Genomic DNA, 25,527 nt, shown 5'->3' with positions numbered 1-25,527 from the left:
GGCTGCGACAGCCGAAGTGGGCAGGCTCCCATCCCTCCCCAGAGGCGGGGGCTCCAGGTGACCCCTTGTCTGTTCCTTTTCTTTCCGGTTCTCCCGCAGACGTGGCCCGCTGCTGACCAGCCTGGGATTTATGGAGAGGGCCTCGGCAGGTAGCTCTGAATACTGCTGGGCCCAACATCCCCGCCACGCCTGCTGCTGAGGAGGCCCCTGTGCCTCTCGCCCTCACCATTGCCCTCGCCCGCCGATGGCCCCTGCTGTCCGGCCCCGGGCCGGCTCTGCGGCCTGAGCCCCCGGGCCCTCTCCAGGACTCGCAGTACCCTGATGGGGTAACGTGACTGAGGCCCCTAGCGTCAGAGCCGCCCGCCGCCACGGCTGCTGCCTACCACCCCTACCCCCACTCCGAGGCCGCCCTGTGGGTTCAGTTCAAGTTCAGGTTCCATCTGGTCCTTGAGGGTCCGGGGCCCGCCTTCGAGGTAAGGGGGCCGCTTGCCTGTCCACCGATGCGGACGGCGCCGGGCAGAGCCCCAGCGGCAGACTCACTCTGGGCTTTGTGAGGTCTTGGCCGGGGTTTGGGTGTCCCCATTTTCCCTTTTGCCCCTCATCGTTGCCCAGCTCCCCGCGTTGGGGGCGTGGGCTGCCACCCTGCCCTGGGGGCTGTCTTCCCTTGTGCTTGTGAAGAGCTGGACTCGGGGCCCAGGCCCTGCACCCCCCGGGCATCGCACAGTGTCTGTGCAGGCGGGACTACGAAGCGCTTTCTGTGTGTCGGGCAAGCACCGGGATCTCTGTCTCCTTGGGGCGCGGGGGCTCGTGGGGGCCTCGCCTCCCCGGGCCTCGCCGCGACGGCGGAGCAGCATGGCGCGGATGAACCGGCCGGCCCCCGTGGAGGTGAGCTACAAGAGCATGCGCTTCCTGATCACGCACAACCCCACCGACGCCACCCTCAGCACCTTCATCCAGGTGAGTGGGGCCCCCGGGTGCCCGGCTCGCTGCCCAGGAGTCGGTGGGGGTGGGGCTCGGAGCTGTCCAGACGAGGGCTGCGCTTCGTGGCAGAATTGTCACCCTGGTCCTAGGGCCCCGGAGCGGGGAGCCTGGGGTGTTCCTGGGGAGCTCCGTGTGAAGGTCAGCAGCTCCCCGGGGCCTGCAGGGGAGGACGGCTAGGGCAGGGGTGCTCCACGCTGAGTGGCTCGAGGTGGGCTCAGTGGGAGGAGGGCCAGCGGGCATGGCCCCACACGGCGTCTGTGGCTGGCTGTTGGCCGCTGTGTGCAGGCTGAGCGGGAAGGAGGAGGGAGGGTCGCACTGTGAGAAGTGGCCGCTGAAGCAGCGGGGGCAGGCAGGTGAAGTTCCGTGCCACAGCCAGCCCAGGCTGCGGGAAGCCTGCTGGCTCTCAGGGAGGCCTTGGGTTAGGACAGGCTGGGCTGGGGGCTTCAGGGAGAGGTCTAGGAGAAGGGGCTGGGCAGGAGTCTGAGCTGGCCACAGTGGGGGTGACCACACGTTGTTTGCAGAGCCTGCAGCTCTCCATGTGCCCTCCTGTAACAGCCCGGCCTCTGCAGAGCTCCTTCCTGTTTGCAGAGCCTGCTGCTGCATTTAAGGGCTCCGGTGGTCTTGGACCCTCAGCACTCCCCTCTGCATTGTGAGGACGGCCCCTATACGTGCTTGTTATTAAACAGGGACCTGGGCACAAGAGGACCTGGAACACTGTAGAGAGGGAGGCAAGGGACATCCTGCCATCAGGGGCCTGGGTCCTGGACACTGCCAAGAGCCTTGCAGAAGAGGGCTGTCCCTCTTCACCACGCAGGCCCTCAAGGTAATGGCAGGACCTGGGGAAAGAGGCAACTCAGCTATCAGCCTGTGACCGGGCTCAGGTCCGTGTGTGACCAGGGTCAGGGCTCAGAGTGTGACCAAGGTCAAGGGTCAGAATGTGTGACCAGGGTCAGGGCTCAGAGTGTGACCAGGGTCAAGGGTCAGAAGGTGTGACCAGGGTCAGGGCTCAGAGTGTGACCAGGGTCAAGGAGAGTTTGTGTCGAGGGTCAGAGCCCAGCCCTGGGCTGAGTGGCTCCCCTTGTGCTGTGTGCACAGAGGAATTCTGAGGCAACCCTGCACTGTGTTCCTGGGATGGCGGTGTCCCCCCCTCATCGTGTCCTGTGTCCCCATCGCATGACGAGCGGGTCCAGCCGGTGATGGCTCATCACTCCCAGAATGGCTGTTGGAGCAGGTGGGGTGGGAGCAGCCCCACACGGGCTCCCGTGGAGCGGACCCTCCGCTTAGAGGGTAGATATCAACAGCCTGGCTGTGAGCTGCCTCGACCTTTCCTTTGGTAGCCCGGGGCTCCCCGCTGGTAGTAGGGCCCGGCTGCCTCTGAGCACGTGCCTGACTGCCGTTTGAGATGCTGCAGGCCCTCGTGTGGGGGCTGGCTGGGCCCTCAGCGGGACCCGTGCACAGGACCCCGGCCAGGAGGGCAGCCCGGGCCACGGTGTCCTGCCCCTGCTTTGTCTGGGAGATGCTGGCACCATGGGGGTCCTGAGCACCCAAGAGCAGGGTGGGAATGTGCTGGAAGCTGGGTTCACGGCGGCCTAGTCACATTGCAGGGAGAGCAGGTGGGGACGGCCTGTGCGGAAGCATCAGGAAGACCCCGTCCCCACATAGTGAGTCATGGGGCCCGAAAGCCCACCGCTGACCGTTCTGCTTGGAACCAGCCTGCTTCATTAAGGGGGTGTGGCCCTGCCCTGGGGGCCCACGGACAGGGGTGTGCACCCCTGGGCCCTCAGCCGCAGCCCAGCTCGCCTTTGTCCTCCCTCCCCGCCAGGACCTGAAGAAGTACGGGGCCACCACTGTGGTGCGAGTGTGTGACGTGACCTACGACAAGGCCCCTCTGGAGAAGGACGGCATCACTGTCGTGGTGAGGGCCTCGGGGCTCTGGTGGCACCGCTGCTGGGGGACATGGGCGGTGTGGGGTGGGCCTGCACTGGGAGTGTGGGGCTCCCTCGCTGGGAGGCGGGCATATGCCTTGCTGCCTGTCACCTGCCCCCCTCCCCGCCCTGCTTGTTGGTGCTCAGGCCGCGTGATGCTTGGGCACATATCTAGAGTGGCTGAGCTTGTCCCTAGCCAGTGGGGCCCAGGAGGCGGGCACATGTGCCGGATGCACAGCCGTGGCTCCCGGAGCGGGGTCCCCCCAGTGCCGGGGCTGCCAGGCTCTGCCAGGTGCCCTTGGGGCTCTGCCAGGGTGAGCCTGAGGCTCGGTCGCTGTCTGAGGCCACAGCCGGAAGGGGCCGGGGCCGGACCACTGGGGGGAGTGAACTTTCCTAATAGCACTCAGCCCCCGACTGGGTGGCTGGAGCTCTGACGGCCAGAGCCCTCACTGCACAGGCATCCTGAGCGGTGGGGAGGAACCGGGCCCACTGGCTCCCGGCCAGCAGCTCGGGGCCAGGCCGCTGGGGCTCCCTGTGTCTTGCTGCCTGCAGTATGGGGCTCGTGGGTGGGCAGCGCTGTGGTGGGGAGGGGCGGGTGGGCACACCTGGGCTGTCCCCGGGGAAGCACTCTGCGAGGCCGTGGGGAAGGGAGCCTGGGAGCTGTCTCCTTGGTCTCCTGGCTCTGGGGACCTGAGATCAGGCAAGGCATGGGTTGGCTGTGCTGCCAGCCGCCTGTGGGACTGTGGCACATCCCCTGTAGGGCAGGGTTGCCCGGGGCATGGAGTGGGGGGGCAGCCGGGAGTCGAGCGGCGGCCTGCCTAGCATCCGAAGGGCCTCCGATACCAGCTTTCCCTCCGGGACCCGCCTTGCCCACAGCCGTGGCGAGCCCATGTGGACTCACCCTTGGTGTCAGAGGGCTCTGGCCCTGGACCGGTTTCCTGCTGCCCTGCCTGCGCGTCCTTGGCCGGGACTTAAGCATCTCTGCCCTCACGGCCGTGACCCAGCCTGGGCTTAGCCTGCAGGCTCGCCTCGCCTCGCCTCTTCCAGAGTGCCGGGGGAGGGGGGCAGCGCCGCTAAGTTTCCAAAACCGGACGAATCCTAAAGTGGATGAACCCTGAATGTCGGGGGAGGGCCCAGCAGGAACCGTCTGGAATCCAGCGTCCTGAACAGTGTGGCTCACCCTACCACCCTTCCTTTGCTCCTTCCCAGGGGGTACCCGGGCTGGGCCTGCTTTGTGCGGTGGGGCTGGGGGCTGGGGCCAGGAGGTGCACGTACCCTCCACGCTTGCTGCCCAGACCCCTTGGGCCTGCTGACCCAGAAACACTCAGGTTGGTGAGGGTCAGGCTGTGACCCCGGAGTGACAGCGCGGGCTGGCAGGGAGGGGACGAAGGGCTCACTGTGCTTAGGAGAGAAGAGGATGGGTGTTCTGGGAGGGCTTCGGGGAGAAGGGGACAGAAGTCTGCAGGAGAGGCACGAGAAGCCTTGCCATGGGGACGGCAGGCCTGGCCAGCGCTCTGCCCTCTGGGGCCTGCTGTCCCTCCCCCTCGCGGGGTCCCTCTGTGCTCCCCAGAGTGCCGACCTTGTCCGGGCCAGGGGCTGACCGGCCCCGGCCCCCCAGCCTCACGGGCTTCTGCCCTCCGCAGGACTGGCCCTTTGATGACGGGGCACCCCCGCCCGGGAAGGTGGTGGAGGACTGGCTGAGCCTGCTGAGGGCCAAGTTCTGCGATGACCCTGGCAGCTGTGTGGCCGTTCACTGTGTCGCCGGCCTGGGACGGTGAGCCGGGGGGGCGCGGGGCGGGGCTCGCCGGACGGCGGGATCTGTGGTCCGTGCGCTCTCGCGGTGGGTGCTGACCCCCACGTGACCCCAGGGACGGTCCTTCCCCAAGTCTGGCCCCACCCCCTGCTGCTGGGTTGCAACATGGTCCCTGCACTGGAGCTGGAAGGAGCTGACAGCCCGCCCCCCAGATGCACAGACCCCCCCACCGCCAGGGGTGACTGAGTGACCCGGACAGTGCGCCCCCAGTTTCAGGGCAAGGACCACGTGGCCTGGGGCCATGCAGCAGGTGTCGGGTTCAGCTGCGGCCTGTGCCCTCCTCGGAGGCTGGGCTGCACTGGGGGAGCCTCGTGGTGGGTGTGAGAGGGAAGGCATCGCCCTGTGCCTTCCGCGGGGACCCGTCCGGGGAAGGGGCTGGGGTGCCGAGGCGTGGTGACCCAGCCTTGCGTCTCCCCCCAGGGCCCCAGTGCTTGTGGCGCTGGCTCTCATCGAGAGCGGGATGAAGTATGAAGACGCCATCCAGTTCATCCGACAGTGAGTGGCCGGCGAGGGTGGGGCGGAGGGCAGTGGGTGTGCGCTTGGGGGTCTGGGCTCAGGGGGCCGTTACTCGGCACTCCCCACCCCATAGGGCCCAGCGTCTTGTCAGCAGACGCTCCTGACCCTTGGCCACAGGGTGACCTCAGAGACGTCCCCCATTCCGTGCAGCCTCACGCTGGGGTATGACGCACTCGTGTGGGTCCCGTAGCCAGGCCGCCATCCAGGGTGAGGGCTGGTCCCTGTGTGTGGCTCCTGGTGCTGGGACGTGTGGGTGAGGCGTGGCTCCCGGCTCCATGGCCCTTGGCTGCGGGAATGAGGACAGGCCGTGGCACCGGGCAGGCCCAAACCCCAGCAGCGAGCACAGCTCTGACGTGTCTCTCCCTCATCTGACCCTTCGATGCGGTGATTTGGGGGCTCTGCTCAGGGACCCTGGGGCCCTTGGGGCGCCGAGCTCCTCCTGTGTTGCCAGTCTTGGGGCCAGAGGGGCTCCGGAAGCCTGGCCTGGCAGACACGCGCCCCTTTGGCTCGTGGTTCACTGGACAGAGCAAGTCCACGGCTATGCTCCAGGGCCTGGGTGGGTGGGGACGGATGACCTCCTGAAGGGTCCACCAAGCCATCCTGACACATCCCATCACCTGTCACCCACCAAGCCATCCTGACACGTCCCATCACCCGTCACCCGAGTCCCCCCCTCCTCCCTCCCTCTTGAGCTGCGGAGATGCCTGGGTCCCACCCTGTGGCCCGGGGGTGGGGTGGTACCTGAGAAACGAGGGGGCCTGGGGAGGGTGGGCGCCATGGGGGTGCCTGGAGGAGGGGGCCAGCCGCAGTGGCCGCAGGTGGGGGAGGGGAGGATCTTGGGTGGAGGCCGTCCTGGGAGCTGGGCCGGCGTGGCACCAACCCACGACCCCTTCCTGTGCCGTCCCCGCAGGAAGCGGCGTGGAGCCATCAACAGCAAGCAGCTCACCTACCTGGAGAAATACCGGCCCAGGCAGAGGCTGCGGTTCAAGGAGCCGCACGCGCACAGGACCAGGTGTTGCGTCATGTAGCCCGGGGCCTCCGGGGCCTCCGAGCAGACCGCGGCCACCGCCTCGCTGCCGCCCGCTCGCCTTCTCTCCGGGCCCTCGGCCCCTCGGCACCCCTGTCCGCGGCTCAGGCTCGCCCTGTGCTGGCTCCTTCCTCTGTTTGTGCCGTGTTTCCGTGCGCCCTCCGTGTTTCCCTCGGCCCCCCTGCCCTGTCTCTCTGAGGCTCTGTTGGGGCGCCCCTGCCCTCCCGCCCCTGCCCACCCACAGGGCCCGCTCAGGCTCGTTTGTCAGGGAGCACGCGTTCTTTCTAACTACTGGGCCCGATTCCTCCTCCACGGCCTCTCGCCCCGACCTGTCCTTGGCACTTTCAGTTACTGGGTCTGGAGACCGTCCGCCGTCCTGGACCCTCAAAGGCAATAAAGCAGGACCCCATGGCTGTGTGTGCGCCTGGAGAGTGTGGTGCGGGGCCAGGCGGGATGGACGGGAGCGGGTGGAGGGGGGCCCTCCGGCCGGCTGCACTGTGGTCCCCCTGGCATCCATCCTGGGTCCCTGCGCTCTCCCAGGATTAGGGGCAGGGGACGTCCCTGATGTGCCCAAGCCAGCACCACTCCCATGTGGCCTGCGTGGGGCCCCACCCAGGTGCCTTCTGTTTTTGGGGGGCGCTGGGACATCCGAAGGCAAGGCCAGGTCCCCGGTGTTGGCCCTCTGCAGGACAGGCTGGGGCTCACTTGGTAAGTCCTCAGGGTCCCGTGTGTCGTGGGGTGGCCGCTCAGTCCTGCCCCCACCGGGTGTCCTCATTTCAGCCTTAGAGGCCCAGAGGAGGGTGCAGACGGCGGTGGCCAGCTTGGCTCCAGCGGGAGGGACACACCATCCCATCGGCCCTGGGAAGGGAGGGGAAGCCAGAGAGGCAGAGGGTGACCCCAGGCTCCATGGGGTGAGTGAGCCTGAGGGTGCAGGAGGGGCGGCCAGGCCTGCCGGGGCGTGTGGACTGCCGTGCTCAGGTCTCCCCGAGCAGGGGGCCGGCCTTTCCCTGTGCAGGGCACGGCCAGGAGGAGGGGGCCCAGGGCCGGCCTGGCTGGGGGTGGGGCGTGCTAGAGCCCCTGCCCCCAGGCACTGGGACCCAGCTGTGGACACCACCCAGGGACCTTCACCGGTGGCATTTCTCCTAGTCACTGGGACCCAGCGGCTGTCTTAGGAGTCACAGCTCCGGGCTTGGCATCAGGCCACTCCCCACCTACATCTCCCTGGCCCAAGCTTCCCTCTCTCCACCCCGCACCCTGCACACAGTCTGGGAGAGGTGTGTGGGGAAGGGCTCCCTGAGCTACCCACTTGTCGCCCCTTCTGTTTTTCCACAGGAGGAGGCATGCCCAGGAAGGGTCCAGTGTTGTGCGCTTGAAGGCAGGTGTCCTGCCTGAGTCCATTCTGCTTGCACTTGCCCGGCGGGCCCTGGGGGCACTGTGTGGGCTGCCCCTTTTTTGGGGCCCTGGGGGTTGGCCAATGGGGACACAGTCTTGTCCCTTCGTCTCCCGGCCTGCTGCAGCTGTTACCACTGGCACTGTTAATGGGGCGCCCTCCCTGTGCCCCGCTCCACAGAGCCTGGCCGCCCTGCTAGGTGGGAGTGGGGCCCCTCCCTGATGCCAGGCTCGTCCCTCAGCTCTCGGTCGGCTTCGGGTCCGACCCACTGGCTCCAGCTTTCACTGAGCCGGACTTCCCGGAGCACAGTGTGGAGGAGGCCTGCCCGCTCACTGCCTGGCAGGGGCTGGAGGACGAAGCTCCCCTTTTGGGGGTCCTTTTAGGGACCACAGCCACGAGGCTGGACCAAGGGGACCCTGTTAGCCCACTCTTTCGTTTTGAAAGGGCACACCCCCCCTGTGCCCCAGCCAGGGGGTTGGAGCACCCGTGGAGGTCACAGGATGGGGGTCGGGAAAAGGCAAGCGCCCCCCCTTTCCCTTCCACCCAAGTCACTCGTCTGGCGCTCTGTTCAGACAGGGACAGACGGATAAGCGGGCAGCTGCAGATCCCAGCCCACTCTGGGCTCCCAGGGGGAGAGGGGGCCCCCAGCTCTGCCAAATGAAACGCATCTGAGAAGGCTAGCGAACTCGTGTTCTGTGAAGGTTGCTGTAGTGTTTCAACCCACCATCCGAGTGGCGGGGCTCCCCCAGGCCAGCCCCTGGCAGCTGTGTCCCTGTCCCGAGGGGCGTACAGTTTCTGGCGGGTGGGGTGGGGTGAGCGCCTGGGAGCGTGTCCCCTGCGAGGGCCCCAGGGCTGAGGAAGGGCTGGGTGGGGGCTCCCTCTGCCCGGGGCTCATCCTCGGAGGAGGGGGGCGTGGGGGCCCCCAGGTGGGAGGGCGTGGGGAAGGTGCACCGGGTGGGAAGAGCTTCCTGAGCAAAGGTGTGGAGGGGTTGGTGTGGGCGCCTGACGGGTAAGGCTGGCGGGGGCCGGTGGGTCTGGTGGGCGTCCTAAGAGGGACAGCCCAGAGGTGAGTCCCTAGGAGGAACCTCAGGCCAGGGAAAGACCCACGTGCCCATTTCATGGGTGGGGAGACCAAGGCCGAGAAGGGAGAACCTGTCATTTGCAGGACCTTGCACAGACTTCACAGTTTGTCTCTGGGACACCTGGTCTGCCCCCTTGTCCCCTAGGCCTGCCAGTGTCCCCTGAGCTTGCCTCCATTCTCTGGGGCCACGAGGCGGTGGGCAGGGAGCCGACAGGTGTGACGCTTCTTTGTTGAATCTAGATCTTTCTTTCAAATGGAAAAATGTTATGCAACCAAGCTCTGTGTGAATGGGGCAGGGCTGACTGAGCCGGTGGGCACAAGGGAGGGACAGGAGGGTGAGGGAGGACGGCTGGAGGTCACTGCGGTCCGGCTGCCACCTTCTGGAGGAAGGAGAACTGTCTGGTGGCAAATTCCCGGATGCCAGGTTCTGGGTCCTTTTTGAGATCTTCAAAAGCTCCAGGGGAGGAGACACAATCAGGGGAGACCTGGGGTCCCGTCCTTCCAGCAGGGGTGGGGGCAGCAGCTGGAGGTCACCCAGACCCCACCTCCTCTGCCTCCCAGGCCCGGGGTGCCGCCCTCCCCAACCCCACCTGTTCCTTGCCCCTCACTCTGGGGAGCCGCGGCTGGCGTGAGTGGGTGCGAACACCCATCTCACCCTGGAGGTGGGGTGGGAGGGCTGCCGGGGACTTGGGGTGGCTTACTAGAGAAGAGCAGGTTTGTGTCGACACTGTTCAGCATCTGGGACACGGCCTGGGGGTGGTAGCAGGTGGTGTAACCTGGGTGACAGACAAAGGCGCTGGCTAGTGGAAGGGGGCTTGCTGGTGGGAGGTGGGGGGCTCAGACCATCTCCTGCCCGTCCTGCCAGTCTGGGGCCCCGCACCCGCCACCCCTCCTCTCTTGCCAGCGGACCTGAGCAGCCTGGCAGGTGCCAGTGGGCGGGAGGGCAGGGAGGGTCAGGGCGCTGGGGCAGGCCGGCCTGGAGGGGCCGGGAGCCCTGCTGCCCCCGCTCACCTATGAAGAGCGCCGCCCAGGTCTTGATGTGGCGGTGCCGGCTGTGCAGGTAGCTGAGGGCCTGCGCCAAGTGGATGCTGAATTCCTCCTGGCTGCGGGTCATCTGGCCCAAGGACAGCACCGTGGGGGCGGGACCGTGGACCCCACCCCGCCCCTGCCGACCCTGGGGCCACACCTACGGGAGCCTGGCTCCAGCGTCCCCTGCCCGGCCTCCCCCCACTCCCAAGGGCAGCCTGTCCCTGCGCCCCAGGCCCCTCACCAGGCAGGTCCAGAGGAAGTGGCGGGCGCTGAGGCCCTGCTCCCAGGCCAGCGTGCAGAAGAGGGTGTGCGGAAGCCGCCACCGGAGCTGCAGGGCGCAGCGGTACAGGGAGAGCTTGGCCTGCTGCGGGGACAGCCGCGGGAGGGGTGACCGGCCATGGGCGCGAGCGCCAGAGGTCTTTGCCCTCCCCAGACACGAGCTTCACGTGGGGTGTGAGGACTGATGGCGTCCCCCCGGCCGTCCCCACCCTCCCCCCAGGGAAGCCTCACTCCTGCCCCAGGCCGGTCCCATTCCTCCCGTCCCTTCCGGAACTGGCTGCTTGTTGCAGGGCGGGCTGGCGCACAGAGAAGCTCCAGCGTTTCTCCGTGTTCGGTGAATGAGCCGAGCCCCAGCCCGTGTCAGGTGCCGGGGACGCCGCAGTGAGTGGAACAGGCCGGGTCAGACCCCCAGGGACCGCACAGCCGTGTGTGTGCGTGTGCTCGGTGGACCTCAGCCCACCAGGAAGCCACCCTGGGTCCACACCGCCACCTGGGAGCAGCCTTGCCCTCGGGCGGCCCCACTGCCATCGGCAGAACCTCAGTCCCCGCTGTCCCCCTCCAGCCACCTGTGTGTCCCCAGCCCCACCCAGGGGAAGGCCCCTCAGCAGGCGCAGACCTTGACGACGGCCGGACAGCAGTCCCTCAGGTGCAGGAGCAGGGGCACCATGCTCTGGTGTACCTGGGCCCGCAGGCCGCTCAGCTCCCTGCCGGCCACGGCGGCCACCAGGTCCCCGAACAGCGCCATGGCCGCCGCCCGGATCCCAGCCCGCTCCTGCAAGGCGGGGGCTCAGAGCCACCCCTGAACCCGCCTGGGGCTCGATTGAACCCAATCCCCACCCAGCCCGGGACCCACCCTGCCTAGGGGATGGGGCTCAGTTCTGGCCGCAGAGCCCCTTCCCCAGGCTCCCACCCCCAGGGGCAGGGCCGTGCCTCCCCTGTCAGACAGGTTCCGGGTGTTCCGGGAGGACCTGAACTCATGTCTCTGCGCTCAGGGTCTCATCCCAACCTCGGGGGCCGCGGGGCTGGGGGGCGGTGCTGCTCGGTCAGCCTCGTGGAGAGGGGCCGAGCGCCACCTGGTGGCCATTCAGCAGGCTCGGCCGGGCTCGGCCCGGGTGTCTCAGGGGCACACCCGGGTATGCCCCTGGGGGCGTCTCCCCAGCCCAGGTGAGGGCAGCTGGGGATCCCCCTGCCTCTGAGGACCAGGTCTAGGCACAGGAGGGGCACAAGTAGGGGCACCCTGTTTTCCCCCCCGGGGCACTCACGTCGTCGAAAAAGGAGCGGGCGTAGATGGCGACCCTGAGGCTTTGGGCGGCCGCGCCGTGTGTGCCCAGGCGGTGCAGCACGTCTGACACGGTGCCCATGACCTGCACGACCGCCTGCTCGCTGTTCTGGAAGAAGCCGTCGAGGAAGGGCGGCAGCTGTCCGCAGAGCAGGCTTCCCTAGGGGTGGCAGGGGCCGCTGGGCTAAGGACGCCGGACGCTGCTCCTGTGCCCAACCCCAGCCTGCCATTGCACTTGGAACCGCCTGGGCCCCTCCCTCCGCGGCCCCTCCCCAGCCCCATCCTGGCCTGGGCAACTGCCCACCCCGGCTGTCTGCCCGGCGCTGTGTCCCCAGCCTTGGTGGGATCCCACCCTGGTTCTGCACACAGGGCCGCTGTGCTCTAGCTCTGGTCTGCCCACCAAGAGCTGTGCCTGCATGGACGGGGCTTTTCCTCTCTGAGGGGGTCCTCCTGGGGTTAAGGGATATCAACCACCCCCCGCTAGTGGGCTCCCAGCTGCTGCTTTCTCCTGTTGCGATGTTGCCCAGAAGGCCCCTCGCCCAGTGCTGGAGACCTCCCTCCCCTTCCTCCACCTCACCCTGCCTTCGCCCCTGTGCCCAGCCTCCCTGTGGGGCAGGACGAGACAAGGTGTGCACAGACTGAGCTCCTGGCTCCTTCCATCACAATGACCACTTCCCACATTGACGCTACTTTGTGAAAGACTGAGCCCATCTTCAGCCAGTTCTGTCTGCCCATCTTTGCAGTTGTGGCACTCACGGACCGTGCAGGTGAATGTCTGGACAGCAAGATGTCAGCAAAAGGATGCTTCCCACCATCGGGCCCCTTCTCAGTGACAGTGTGTGAAAGCTGGGGTGATTTTTATAGCTTTAAAACAAGTTTTAGGCCATGTCATTGGCTTCCTGAGCTCTGTTTGGTTTATAATAGTAAACTTTTTCTGCTGATGAGTCAGCTAACAGCAACTGACTCTTTCTGAGCGCCTGCTGGGTGCAGTGAGGGTGCTGGGGTGGGACTGGGGTTCTGGCGGTGGATGGAACAGCCAGAATGGGGTTTAATGGGAAGGTCCAGAAAACAAACGAAGCACACACAGCACAATGAGCATTAGAGGGTGGCGAGCAATCTGAGCGAAGATAAAGCAGGGTGGGGGCGGGAGGGGGAGCAGGCTGTGGTGGAGGCTGCGGGGGTCGCGGTGGTTACAGAACTTTAATTTTAAGGAAGTAGGATAGGAGAAGGTGTCACCAAGAAGGTCACCACGGAGGGAATTCTTACAGAGGTGCCAGAAAAGCATTCCACCAGAGGGCGCAGCACACGCAAAGGTCCTGAGGCAGGGGCACACCTGCCCTGTTTGTGAGCAGAGCTTATCACAGGAGCCTGCTGGCTGCCTGGGGGGAGTCTACACTGCAAAGGAGAAGGGGAGGCCGTTGGGGCCAGGCATGGGGGAATGCAGTGGTCTGGGGGAGATGTTGGTGGCTTCAGTGAGGGCGGCAGGGCAGTGGAAGAACAGGTGCATTCTGGGTTAGCTAGGGATTTTTTCATTGCCCAGACGGCCCCAAGGTTTGCGGTCCCCTCCAGCTGAGGTGAGGGTTGCAGGAGGCACCTGTTTGGGCGTGGGTGGGGTGTAGGCGAGGAGTTTGTGGTGCATGTGCTGAGTCTGAGATGCCGGCTTGGACGTGAGCAGTGAGTCCCTGCTTGAGTCCAGGGCTGGGGTTGGGATATGCATCTGGGGACAGTCGGCCAGTAGATGGTACTTAGAATTTGGGGAAGGCCAGCAAGGGAGCAGTGAACAGGGCAGAGGAATGGGAAGGAGTGATGGGGCGGGATCCAGCGCCAGGCCAGGGAGAGGAGCAGAGACCAGCGGAGCTGAGAACGGTGTGGGAGCGACGAGGGAGGGAGACAAGCGAGCTAGGAGTCCTGGGCCAAGAGGATGGAAGTCCCCAGACCCGTGTGTGGATGGGCCCAATAAGGGGTCCTGCAGTGGGAGGTCACAGGTGCCCTGCGCAAAGATACTGCAGGCTGGCTGGTGGGGGTTGGGGCCTCAAGGGCCGCCTGACTCCATGCCTATGTTTGTACGGTTTCTGGTGGAGTATTTCAGCAAGCGTTATGGTGATGGGATCTTAAGACAATCTCCAACGAGCACAAGGCCTCTTGCTAAGGGGACTCCTGCTGCGGCGGCCACGCGGTACCCAGGAGATGGAATCTCCCCGAGGTGCCACCACTTGGCCCATTGGCTGGAGCAGAAGGGAGTGAAGCCCTTGTGGGTTGTGGCCTCCAAGGGTAGGGTGTGCTGCTGGCTGGGGCGGGCATGGTGGTGGCCATGCAGACCCTCCCATGGGGGCAGCACCTGGGGCTGGGAGCAGGGGTGTGCAGCAATCCAGGAGGAGCCTGCTCTCCCCAAGACTGCAGACGGGGTCGTCCGTGCCCCTGGGAGAAAACCGCATGTCCGCTTTGTTAAAGCCACACTTAGCTTGGGTCTTCTGTGTGGGCTGCCCCTCTGGCCTCCTCAGACACGGACCACCACCCAGCTAGTGCTGCTTGTGTTTGACGGTGGACAGGTGGCTGAGACGGCGCACACTGGCGGGGGGTGGGGCGTGGAACAGTCCTGTGGGTCCTGGCAGAGGGCACCTCTCTGGTGTGGGGGCAGTGACTGTCGACCCTCCCGCAGCCCTGGGGCCTGCTCCATCCCTGCCCAGTTCAGCTGGTCCTGGCCCCATTCCAGCAGGCCTCTTGGCCAGCTCTGCTCTGGATCCATCTGTTCCCTCAGCCCCACAGTGGCCAGCAGCCCACACCCCACTTGGGAGCCATGCTCCTTCCCTGGCCCTGGCCGTCCTGCTCTGGCAGCCCTCCTGCCTGTCTTCTCCATTCCCCATGGGGCCCCACCTAGTGCAGGGCACAGAGGCACATGGAGACTTCCTACTGATTACCTGCCTGCAGGAACAGCTGGAGAAAGACGTACGGATGACTGACCTCCAACTGACCCACTGACTGAGTGACTGAGTGAATGAATGCTGGAGCAAATGTGAATAACTGAGTGAATGCATAATATGTAAAGAGTGAATAAAAAATAATGAAAGAGTAAGTCATAAATGAAGGGCCCAAGGAACAAATGGATGGGCGGATGGGTGGGTGGATGGGTGGATGGGTGGGTGGATGGATGAGTGGATGGGTGGTTGGATGGATGGGTGGGTGGATGGGCAAATGGGTGGATGGATGAATCAATAGGTAGATGGAGGAGTGGATGGGCAGATGGATGGATGGATGGATGGTGAATGGATGGGTGGCTGGGTGTACAGGTACCTGGATAAGTAGATGGGTGGATGAATGAAGAAGCGCTGGTCTCCCTTACTAAGTACCTACAGTGTGTCACATGCAGGGAAAGGCTTTGCCAGCAGTGATCCTAATGGAGAGCTCTTCTTAGCCATGTGGAGATGTGCCAGGAGAGCACAGTGGTAGGGAAGTGGGCTGACGGGCAGAAGGCTGCAGGATGTCTTGGGAGCCCGGCCCTCCTGTGGCCTCCTCTATCAGGTGCTTCCTCCCACAAGCCCTGTAAGTCCTGATGTTCAGCAGTGGAGATGGTGTCTGGGCAGCTTGCCATCTTCTTGGGTGTTTGTGCAGCCCCTGGTGTGGTTGGGGGAGGTGGAGGCCGTGCACCCCCAGATCAGGTAAGAAAATCGCTCTAACCTGACGTTTCTGTTACACGGCAGAGGCCAGGGTACATCCACACCAGTGCCAGGGACAAAAGGCCGGAGGGGACCTCTGTGCTGCCTATGCATGGACTCAGCACAGCACTCGTGACCATGTGCTGTGACCCCTCCCGTGTCACTGAGATGGACACTGACCCAGGCCCAGGCCCTGAAGAAACGTGCTGGCTGGAAAGTGCTGGGGTGAGGACCTGGCAAGCTGCTGTGTCACCTGGGTCCCCTGCCAAGGCATGGCGCCCTAGGAACCCACAGTGGGGGTGACATCAGGCTCCAGCGGGATGGCCAGTGGCCTGGGGCAGTGTCGTGGCCCCTTTCTTCTGCCTCTTTGCTAATGCCCCCTGCTGCTCATCATGGAATGGGGGCTGTTTCAGTGATGGGGTGGTCAGAGGGGGATGGGGAAATGGGTCACCAGCAGAGGAGAAGGCTGGGCCCCGAGATTCTCAGGGGAAGTTCCCCTCTGCGGGCCAGGCTTGGGTGACTCCTGGTGCCGCCCCCCGCCCTTGGCCCCGGAGGTCTGCAATAGCGCCGTCTCTCTGCTGGGTATGGAAGGAGACACGTCCTAGGGGAGCAGACACTTTACCCCTCCCAGAACCCTGCCGAGAGGCCATCACCAAGCCCATTCTACAGATGAGGACACTGAGGCCCGGAGGGGGGTGGTCCTGTGTTCCCAGCTACACTGCGGAAAGGGACAGAGCCAGGATTCCAACCCAGTAGGCCTGTCTGTACTTCGTGCACCAGCTGCTCTGGTGGGGCGGGTGTGTGACGGCGACAACACCCCCCTCCCCGGCCCTTACCTTCTCTGGGTGGAAAAGGATGTTTCCTAGGCCCTGCAGGCTCAACACGCGGACCTCGGGGCTGGGGTCCCTGAGGCTTCGGGCCAGCGTGGTCAGGGCAGCCTGTCTGGGGAGCGCCTCCAGCATGGTGGGGCTGTAGAGGAACTGGGGTCGTCCCCAAGGGCGGGCAGGTCAGGCCTGCCACGTTCTCATAGGGAGCTCCATCTGCATCTGGGAGCCAGGCTCGAGGGCCAGGGTCCAGCAGGGGTTTTCAGAGGACGGTTACTAGCACTCTCTGGGTGTCTCGGTTAACACGGATTTGAAACCCATCTCCATGCTGGTTCAACTTTTCCAAGTACAGCTGGGGAAACCAAGGCCCAGATGGAGAAGGGCCTTGCCTGATGTCACACAGCAAGGCTGGGCCCCATGTGCAGCCATGGCCGGGCCCATGGGAGAGCTGGGGACGGAGCCGGTGGCTCAGACGTTCCCGCTGGTGGGTGGGCTTGGGAGCAGCGCGGGGCTTTCAGGCGTTTTCCGTGCGGATGGCTGCTACAGAGCTGCCTCGGGAGCCCCACTGTGGCCCTAGCCTCAGGGCAACACCTGCTGGACCCCTGTGCCTCTCCTGTTCTAACCAGGGCTTTCTTGGCCCCCCAGTCCCTGGGGCGGACCTGAGCTCCAGTCTGCCTGACTGACCAGCTCTGTAAGGGTCGGGCCCGGGACAGTGAGAGGTACGGACAGGTTTGCCCAGGCCACAGGCTGACGGGGCCTGAGAAGTGGGGGACCCAGCCAGGAGCCCCAGACTGTGGACCACCCTGGAGCCGGAAGGGGGATGGATGGGGTAGGAGGGGCCGTCCGGATGGGCCTCCGTCCAGGCAAGGTCCTGATGGGGACACTGAGGCAGCTGGAGGAGGAGGCCGTGTCTGAGGGGCTCGCCTCTCCCTGCCCAGGCCGTACCTCGATGAGGATGAGGATGGCCGCCTTCCTCTCGCGCTCCTCCTTGCTCTGCAGGCTGGGCAGCAGCTGGCCGGTCACTGCCTTGATCTGTTGGCAGCGGTTCTGCACCATGGCCCTGGGGCGAGGGGAGGAGGGCAGGGGCAGGGCCTGGGTGTGGGGGTGCGGCCCAGAGTGTACCTGCCACCACAGCCGGGCCCAGTGGGGGCTGCGTCTGAGCGGGTGCCCATTGCTGGGAGTGTGGGATCCCCCTCTGTACCTCCTGGTCGCCCACCAGCTTCCAGGCCTGGGCTGGATGTGTGGGAGGCCGAGCGGCAGGCCCCCCGGTGGCCTCCGGCCGGGTGCAGCTAGCGGATGACACCGGCAGGCTCTCGGTGCGGGGGGGGGGGGGGGGGGGGGCGCGGGTGAGCTCCTGGGGCTGCGCTCACGGGTGCACCCTGGTGGTCACCGCGGTCGGTACACGCAGCTTCCGGGACAGGTGGTGGCCTGGCCTGGCCCTGCCCCTGCCTGGCCCCACTCCTACCTGGCGAGGAGACCCACGCCCTGCGGGTAGGTGTGGATGGTGGTGAGGAGCTTCCAGGCGTCCTGCAGCTCCAGGAGCGCAAAGTCCTGCCAGTGCCCCGTGGTGGACAGCAGGCTTCTCAGTGCTTCCAGGGACGTGCTGCAGGGGGTTGGGGGGCGTGGTCACTGGGCCAGCCCTGCCCCGGGCAAGGGGGAGGCCTGGCATGGGTGGGAGCTGTGCAGGGGGAGGGCAGCAGGAGCACGTTCAGTCTCTGGGCCTGGGCTCTAGGTCAGTGGCTGGGGCCGGAGAGCAGAGGGCACCCCTTGAGGAGTGGGGGGCACTGTGGGAGGCTGTGAGATCGGCCTGGGGCACAGGCAGTGTGAGATGTGCCTGGAGCATCTCAGGGGACACCCGGTGGCGTCCGTGGAGGGCTTTCTGGGGCCGCAGCTCTGGGGACAGGGCTGGGGGGCCCATGTCACAGGGTATAGAGGGTCCCGGCTGAGGCTTGGGGGATGGTGCTGTTTAAATGTGGGGCTGAGAACCCGAAGAGGGTGCTGTGGGGAGGGAGGAGGAGGGCTGGGGCGTATGGCATCACGGAAGCCCGGGAAAGTGTCCACTTGCCTCCCGGACACCACGCAGGGGACATAGGCTCCACTGGTCCCAGGCACGTGTGCACCCAGGAAAGGATGCCAGACACAAAGCAAGACCTGACCACATGCTCGTCAGCTGCCAGAGGACCGAGGGCCCTGTCCTGGCCACACGGCCCTGCCGGGGCAGCTCGGTCCTTGGCTCCAAGCCTGCCTGATGTTCCGGTCATAGGCCCAGGGCTGCCCCCAGCTCTGCAGGCAGGACACAGGAATAGGGCCCCAGAACACAGGCCCCAGGATAGCAGGGCGGCCCCCCTCAGTGGCCTGTTCCCCCTTCCCGGTCACCCTGTGCTGGGTCACATCTGCCCAGCTTTCCGGGATGGGTCGAGTCGCCCGGGATGTGTGAGCAGGGTCCCAGGATGAGGCTGTCAGCTGGGACCAGGCACGATTCTGAGCTACACATAGGGTCAAGGGACAGAGTTCCACGGCATCAGAGTCCCTGGCAGTGTCAACCCCAAATGTCTCCCCAAGAGAGGCCCCTGAGAAGCAGCATTTTCCAGGGCACAGGCCTCAGCCAGAGTGACCACAGTTTCGGGAGAAGGGGACGTCAGGGCGCAGTAGCGCTCTGTCCCTTCCGTGTTGACCCTTGGAAGCTCCCGGAACGTGGGCGCCCAGACCATCAGCGCGCAGGGTCGCCTTGCCCCAGCAACCACACCAGGGCTCTGGGAAGACGGCGTTCGGCTGACCTGGGCACTCTCGGGTGGATTGGCACGCCCAGAAGGACCCTGAAATCTGGAACCTCCTCCAGCCAGGACGCCTGGCGATGCCCAGACACACGTGTGGCCCGAGATCCACGCGGCCCCCAGACCGGCTGTCCATGGAGGCTCTTGAGCGCAAGCCTGGGTGTGCGGCTTCCAGGACTGCCCTCCTCAGCCTCTCCCAGTGACACCTGCCCCAGGGACGGCCGGGCCGCCCTCCTCTCCCCCCACCTCCTCCTCCTGCTGCTAACTTCGCACAATGATTCTGTGTTAGACGTTTCGAGGAACGGCCCCCTTGTTTTCTGCAGCAGCTGCGCCATTTTACACCCCCACCGTCATTCCGCGTGTGAGGGTCTCCTGTGTCTCCCGCACCTGCCACCCTGACTGCGTGTGGGGACGAGCTGAGGGGAGTAGGGAGGGTGCAGGTGCGCGAAGCCTGGGTGGGCGCCAAGCTGGGCAAACCGGGCATCATCTCTCTGACCTGCCGACGCCCTGAGGACAGGCCACTGCTGTCCCCAGCAATGCCGTGCAGACAGGAGGCCCCGCCGGGAGTCCAGATGCGCTCTCAGGAGTGTCCACGGCCCTCTCTGGCCACCCATCACCAGTGCTGATCAGCCCCTGCCACTCCCTCTGCACAGAGCCCTCCGTGGCTCCCCACTGTTCTGGTGTAGAGATGGACTCCGAGGCCTCTTTTCTGCTCCCTCTCTCATGTCCCCGCCCCCCTAAGGCTCCCTGCCCCCCACCCCCCCGGACTTCAACCATCAGTCGGGTCTCAGCTAGGATCCTTGGTCCTCAGGGACCACACGGCAGGGGCAGAGGGTGCTCCGGGTCATCCTTTGTGGAAGTGGTGACTCTCAGGGTTGTGTCATCTGTCCATCTATCACCGGGCCATCCCCTGACCCCCATCTGCATTTCCACGGGGCTGTGAGCGCCCAGGCGAAGAGACCCATCTCTGGTGATCAGTGCGGACTGGGGCGTAGTGAGCACCTGCCGGCGCTGAGTGCTGACCGTGGGGCACAGCAGCCCTCCACAGCTGACAAGGATGGCTGTCTGTCAGTCCTACTTTTCCTTTCCTCCAAGAGGTGTAGGGAGCATGGAGCATGGCTGAGGCCAGGGACCGAGGGATGGTGGGTCAGGAGAAGAGGCAGGTCTGGGCAGGGCTGCGGGGACCCCGGGGTGGTAAGAGAGGTCAGAGGCTGGGACAGGGTGCCATGTCGGCCCCTCCCTGCTCAGGAGTCTTTGCTCACCTCACTGGGGAGACACACCTCACCTCAGATTCCAGGGTCGCCACTGGGCAAATGGACAAGATCCTGTGGCTGGGGTCATGCAATAGAAACTTTCACCTTCACCGAGGCCTGGAGTGTTGGCCGCTTGTCTAGGGTAACTCATCAAGTTGGGTCCAGAACAGAGGCTGCCCAGGCCACCAGCTCTCCTGACCCTCCCAGCTGTGTGGGCAGGGACCCCCCGCCCCCAACCGGACAGAGTCCTCATGGAACAAGTTGGACGGGGTCTTATATCTCAGATCCAGGCCTGGACAGCATATCATTACTAATTGCTTATTGGTTCCTTGTCAAGTGCCCGAATCCAGGACTGTGAATAGTGTTTTAAATTAAAAAATCTTTAAATTTAAAGCTTTAGGTTTATTTTTAAAGCTTTAAGTTTAAAAGACAAGGAGTTAGGAGATGAGAAGCAAAAAGGAAGTATGAATCATTCTAGGGAGGTACTGAAAATTAACTTTAAATATGAGCTTCCTGGCAGCCAGGGCAAAAAGTAAAATATGTTGGTTGTACTTCTAAGCTGTCCAAAAGAGTGTCTGAAATAAGGAGAAATTGGACACTCCATGAGAATTAAAGAGAAATCAGGTGCTCCGTGAGAATTAAAGAAAGTCAGTCTGTGATGGAGAAACTAAAGGAATGCCCCCTTTGTAGGGCAGGATGGACATTGCCTGGAGGAGGACCTGGCTGAGAACGGACTGAAGCAGTTACTGTCTCTAGAGAAAGGGGCTCTGTTCGTCAAAGATGCAAAGGAAGGGGAGGGTCACCCAGGCAGGGCTGGCCAAGCTTTCACAGCCCCGCTGGGGCGTGGGGGGAGTGTCATGCCCAACCCCCTCTGGCTGGTCCCAGAGGCCAGCCCAGCTCCGCAGGATGCTGGGGACCTCGGAGCCCTAAGAGTGGTCTGAGCCTGCCTCAAGGCTCACTGGGCCGCCACCCAGAGTCTGGAGAGGGCCCTCCCCACCTGGCCAGGGGCACCCACAAGACAGGAGGACTCTCAGCAGTGGGGGCCCAGATCCCTTCCTTGGCCTTGACCCCTAGATGGTGCCACAGCTGTCAGGCACCAGAGCCTAGACGGCAGGGATCCGCCTGCATGACGATGCCTTCTGAGTCCCGGGGAGTGGCCGCCAACCTCGCCACCACCCGCAAGCGTCTGCTGGCATTGCTGCTGGCTGGCCTGCCCTTCCTTCAGTCCTCTGTGGTTTCCCTCTGGGCCAAATGGGGCCCAGGTCCTGTCCCTGCTCTGGGGGCGGTATGGGAGCCCAGGCTGGGCAATGAGAGCCCCACGCCATCCTGTGCCCAGGTGATCGCACAGAGGTGAGCATGTGATTGAAGACAGGCCCATCAGAACCAACGGACTACGCCTGGGGTGAGAGTCTGTCCCTCAGTTGCTGGGACCATCCCTCCTCCCTGGACAGGACTCATTCAGAGAGAGGCCTGGCGGCTGAGGTGGGGGAGGGAGAGGGCGTGTACCGCTTGAGCATGTCTGTTCAGCCTGTTGGAGCGAAATGTTCCCAAGGTAGCCCAGTGAGACAGACGGACACCTGTGCTGTCTATGGGAACCCAGTGAGACAGACAGACGGACACCTGTGCTGTTTATGGGAACCCAGTGAGACAGACGGACAGACACCTGTGCTTTCTATGGGAGTCCTGTGAGACGGACGGACACCTGTGCTCCCTGGGAGTTTCCATTCCACAGGGTGCAGGTAACCATTGTTAGGCAGTGCTGGCCTTGGGAAGGGAACAGCCGAGTGGGAGTAGCACCACCTATTAGAGAAAGTTTGGAGAGACTCATAGGAGGTGAGGCTGTCCAGGGGAAGAGCGTTCCAGGAAGAGGGAGCAGGAAGTGCAAAGGCCCTGAGGCAGGAGCACGCTGGGTTTAAGAAACAGGAAACCTCTGAGGTTGGAGCAGAAAGTGCGAGTGAGGGCTGTGTGGCAGGAAGTGAGGTCCTTGGGGCAACAGGGAGCTAGAACGAGAGGGGCCTCTGGGCCACTGGAAGGATCTGGCTCTTTTTGATCTCTGTGGGGAGGGGCAGGGAAGCATGAGGCCACGGAAATATCGTGAACGGGATCTGGGCTGCAGCGTGGAGGGCAGGCGATGAGCTTGGGGTGGGGGGGAGGCCAGGGCAGGAGACTGGGAGGCTGGGCCCATGTGGGCAGCAGGGCTGGTGGGGAGCAGATGGATGAAGATGGCTCACTGCGGCTCCCTTCCAGCCCTCCTACGTACGTTCTGGGAGAAGAACGTTTTATTAGCTTATTAAGGAAGATTCATGCCTTTTGCATGGTTGAGCTGAATAAAAAAGGAAATTTACGCACATTCAAATTCAGAAGCAATATGAGAAGAAGTGACATTTTTTTCCCGGGATGCGCCTTGGGGAGAGCTGTTATAACTGACAAATTTCGTGAAGCACATCATAATACAAACACATGGAAAGAGTCGGACCCGTGGTTTTTAGAGACTAGCTTGTTGGATTTCTAACAATGTTACCTGGCGCGGAGGGAGGACAAGGTGGCCAGCCAGAACGGTGGCCGAGTGCAGCCCTCCTACGTGGGTCTCGTCCGCACTGCACGGGGCAGGGGTGGAGGGGCAGAGACCGCAGGGGTCCCGTCAGAGCAAAAGTGCACCAGGGTCAGAGCCATGCACAAGGGGACCCAGGTGGGACTCAGCAGTGGCCAGGGGGCCGCCCTGCCATTCCACACACTCTAGCTTCGCAGCTCATGGGCGTGCTGTGTGTCTCGGGGAAAGGCTCTGACCTTCTCTGAGCCTTGGTCTCCTTACGTGTGCAATGGGGCGACAACATTCGTCTCACAGAATTCCTGCAAGGACCACGTTCAGGGGTGACGGCAAGGGCTGTCCCATGAAGTCCACACATGCTCACGGGCGTTTCTGTTGCCAGGCGCCCCTCAGGGAGTGTGGAAACAGGCCCTACACCTGCCCCAGGTCCCTTCGCGCTGACGGCTGCGCTGGCCATGAGGGCGTTCAGGGGTTGAATCGTGTGTCCCCCAAGAGCTCTGTCCACGTCCTAAACCCCGTCTGTACCTGTGAATGTGACCTTATTTGGAAACAGGATCTTTGCAGCTGGAATTGAGTTAGGATGAGACCAGGAGGGTGGCCCTAAGCCAGTCACCGGTGTCCTTACACGAAAGGGAAACCGGGACAGAGACACGCAGGGGAGAATGGCAGGCGGGGAGGGAGGCAAAGGGGGAGGCGACGTCTGCAAGTCAGGGAGCCCCAGTAGAGGGGGAGGCCGGGCGTGTCCTCCCCTGCAGGCCCCGCCGCACCGTGTGCTTGGACTTGAGCCCTCAGAGCTGAGGCTCAGGCCGTGCCGCTGTTGGCCGCCGGGTGCTATGGCGCTGCCGGCCCCAGGAGGCCCGTACCCGTCTCGGCCCCCGAGCCTGCCTCAGGAGCCTGCGTCTGTCCCTACCTCAGCGGGCTGCGTGTGGTCGTCTCCAGGGCCTCCCGGCCGGGCGGGGCCCCCCCCGGCAGGTTCAGCTCCAAGACGTAGTGCAGCTGGGTGAGGAGGGCCAGCAGCATCTCGGCGTGGGCCTCCCGCACCGCCTTCTTGAACTCGCGGGCGAACTGCAGCTCATGCAGCGCGTTCATGGCCTGTCGGAGCAGGAGTGTGTCTGGCCGGCCTCCCCCTCCTGTCATAGCCTCCAGCACCAGCGCTGTATCTCTGAGGTGTTCCTCCGGCGGCCTTGGCCCTCTCGGCTCCCTTCCCGGACCCACAGGAGGTCCTGGACCCTCCCTCCCAGCACGTCCCGGGTCGCCAGCCACCACCACCCGCCCGCTCTGTCCGCCGTCCGTCCGTGTCCAGGCCGTGCTCTGGAACCCCGGTGGCAAGGCCGTGTGGTGTGCTCCCCGTGGGACAGCTGCACAGAGGTCTGTGACAAGGGACAGCGGGGGGCAGATGGTCCCCGAAGGCAGAGCTACCGGGCAGCAGCCCCGAGGCTTCCTGCGTCCATCAGAGCGCGCAGACCGGAATGTTCTTGGGGTGGGGGTCAGCACTGGGCGGCCATGACAAGGGCAGGCCCGGGGCGGGGGTGTGGTGGGACACGGAGGAGGCTGCCCTGCTGAGCCCATGCTGCTGTGTGGTTTCTGACAGGAGGGGCCTGCGTCAGCACGGGGCTGGGGGTGCTCAGGGGGAGGGCCGAGGGCCGGGCTCGGAGACGGGGTGGGGGTGCCCTCTGCTTCCACATTCAGCCATCACACACCTGTGCTCGTGTGGCAGTGTGTCTGGGGGCTCCGGGCGGGGAGGGGCTCTGGGGGGCTCCGGGCTGCTGCTCAGGGGCTTTTGGGCTGGGGGTGTGTCAGCCTGGGGGAAAACAAGGTCGCGCACTCACAGCCAACGAGCGCAGCCAGGGCTGATCCTTGGGCTGGGGGCTGCCGTTTCTGGCCCCGCCGGGCAGTGGCCGCTCCCGCAGCCAGTCCAGTAGCATGGCCAGTACCACGCGGCTCACGGGCTGCTCGGCCCCCAGGGCCCTCCACAAGCGGAAGGCATGGCTGCAGGCAAAGGGGGGTCATGAGGGCAGCCCTGCTCGTGCTCAGCTGCCCCAGCAGACCTCCAGGGCCTCAGGAGCCAAGGGAGGAGGCTGGGCTGGATCCCCTGGGCGTGCGGAGCCCCTGGGGGGGGGGGGGGAGGAGGGCACTGGAGGAGAGAATGGGCAGCAGGGACAGGTGTGTGTGCACAGAGCTTTACAGTGTCCTTGTGCTCATTTTGCAGATGGGGAAACTGAGGACTGATTGGGCCCTGCCTTGTGACCGGGGAGCTGGGGCTGGAGGCCAGGCCTGCCCAGTCCTGTGGCCTTTCCACTTGGTGCATGGACATGGGCCTGTGAGTCCTGGGGGGCAGGGGCTTTGGGGCTCCTGACGGCCCTCTGTTTTCCGTGCTAGGTGGTGGTCTTTGGGGCCGAGTGCTGGGTGGAAGGGGCTGGAGGAGCAGGGGGCTGGGGACTGGGAGGCCACGGTGGGGGCCTGGAGAAGCCCCCCACCCCGGGTTTAGGACAGACACTGGGCTGGGGGTGCACAGCTGCTCTGCAACTCTAGAGTGGGGCCTCTGCTGTCGGAGGGACCCAGGCCCAAGTCCCTGCTATGCCATCCTGGCTGTGAGACAGTGGGCAGGTCTCCGGGGGCAAAGCCTGCGTCGAGAAGCTGAGGGGACATGCTTCTCCAGGAGCGAGGGCAACCAAGGGCCTGGGCTTCTCCTTTGCTCTGCTGGCATGTGGGTGCTGAGACCTGTCATGTGCGGGCAGCCAGCTTGGGAACGGAGCAGTGACAGAACCGGCAAAGTCATTGTCTGTGTGGGAGTGACCCCTAGGGCTCGACTCAGCCAACAAACAAGGTGTGTGGGACTAAGTGCATAAAGCAGAGGAGGGGAGGGGATCAGTGAAGGGGGGTGCTGGGAGGGGGACGGCAGGAGGGTGCATCTGGGCTGCGGTCAGGTTTTTTGTGGGACAGCTGGGAAGCCTTCACCCAGAAGGGACATGAGCAAAGACCTGAGGCGGTAAGCAGGGAGCTGCGCTGCTCTGGGGTGGGGAGAACCTTCCGGCCCCGACACACAGCCGATGCTGGTGTGCTCAGGGCCGCAGGAAGGGCCGGGGATGGAGTGGAGAGAGTGGGGCTGGGAGAGGAGGACAGCGAGGGTGTGGGGCCAGGCCACGACCTTGTCG

General features: G+C 64.6%; 2 protein-coding genes across 2 annotated transcripts in view; one reads left to right on the top strand and one right to left on the bottom strand.

The window, feature by feature from the left end:
* Positions 1 to 577: 577 nt before the first annotated feature.
* PTP4A3 (protein tyrosine phosphatase 4A3) lies at positions 578 to 6,409 on the top strand. The gene is made up of 5 exons (XM_032873462.1): positions 578 to 957; positions 2,804 to 2,896; positions 4,550 to 4,680; positions 5,140 to 5,214; positions 6,146 to 6,409. The coding sequence occupies exons 1-5, from the start codon at positions 853 to 855 to the stop codon at positions 6,261 to 6,263; spliced, it is 522 nt and encodes a 173-aa protein (XP_032729353.1). The 5' UTR covers positions 578 to 852; the 3' UTR covers positions 6,264 to 6,409.
* A 2,499-nt stretch (positions 6,410 to 8,908) lies between these two features.
* LOC116877012 (maestro heat-like repeat family member 5) overlaps positions 8,909 to 25,527 on the bottom strand; it is a 65,996-nt gene continuing 49,377 nt past the window's right edge. Inside the window, exons 20-30 of the mRNA XM_032873461.1 lie at positions 24,202 to 24,361; positions 23,283 to 23,464; positions 17,263 to 17,406; positions 16,743 to 16,857; positions 15,810 to 15,953; positions 11,304 to 11,480; positions 10,658 to 10,813; positions 10,004 to 10,126; positions 9,745 to 9,847; positions 9,435 to 9,509; positions 8,909 to 9,187 (exon numbers count right to left, since the gene is read on the bottom strand). Coding sequence (XP_032729352.1) covers positions 9,090 to 9,187; positions 9,435 to 9,509; positions 9,745 to 9,847; positions 10,004 to 10,126; positions 10,658 to 10,813; positions 11,304 to 11,480; positions 15,810 to 15,953; positions 16,743 to 16,857; positions 17,263 to 17,406; positions 23,283 to 23,464; positions 24,202 to 24,361 — 1,477 coding nt within the window. The 3' untranslated portion in view covers positions 8,909 to 9,089. The remainder of the gene's footprint in view (positions 9,188 to 9,434; positions 9,510 to 9,744; positions 9,848 to 10,003; positions 10,127 to 10,657; positions 10,814 to 11,303; positions 11,481 to 15,809; positions 15,954 to 16,742; positions 16,858 to 17,262; positions 17,407 to 23,282; positions 23,465 to 24,201; positions 24,362 to 25,527) is intronic.

Source organism: Lontra canadensis, unplaced genomic scaffold (genome assembly GCF_010015895.1).
Source record: "Lontra canadensis isolate GAN:19392208 unplaced genomic scaffold, GSC_riverotter_1.0 scaffold49, whole genome shotgun sequence".
Lineage (NCBI taxonomy): Eukaryota > Metazoa > Chordata > Mammalia > Carnivora > Mustelidae > Lontra > Lontra canadensis.
Note: the sequence above shows the minus strand (reverse complement) of the source record. Positions and strands in the feature narration are given on the sequence as shown.

Excerpts from the sequence above, each read along its gene's own strand:
- PTP4A3 (XM_032873462.1), top strand. The coding sequence starts at position 853 with ATGGCGCGGATGAACCGGCCGGCCCCCGTGGAGGTGAGCTACAAGAGC. Across the intron at positions 2,897-4,549 it reads AGGACGGCATCACTGTCGTG|GACTGGCCCTTTGATGACGG; the intron begins GTGAGGGCCTCG and ends TGCCCTCCGCAG. Across the intron at positions 5,215-6,145 it reads GCCATCCAGTTCATCCGACA|GAAGCGGCGTGGAGCCATCA; the intron begins GTGAGTGGCCGG and ends CCGTCCCCGCAG.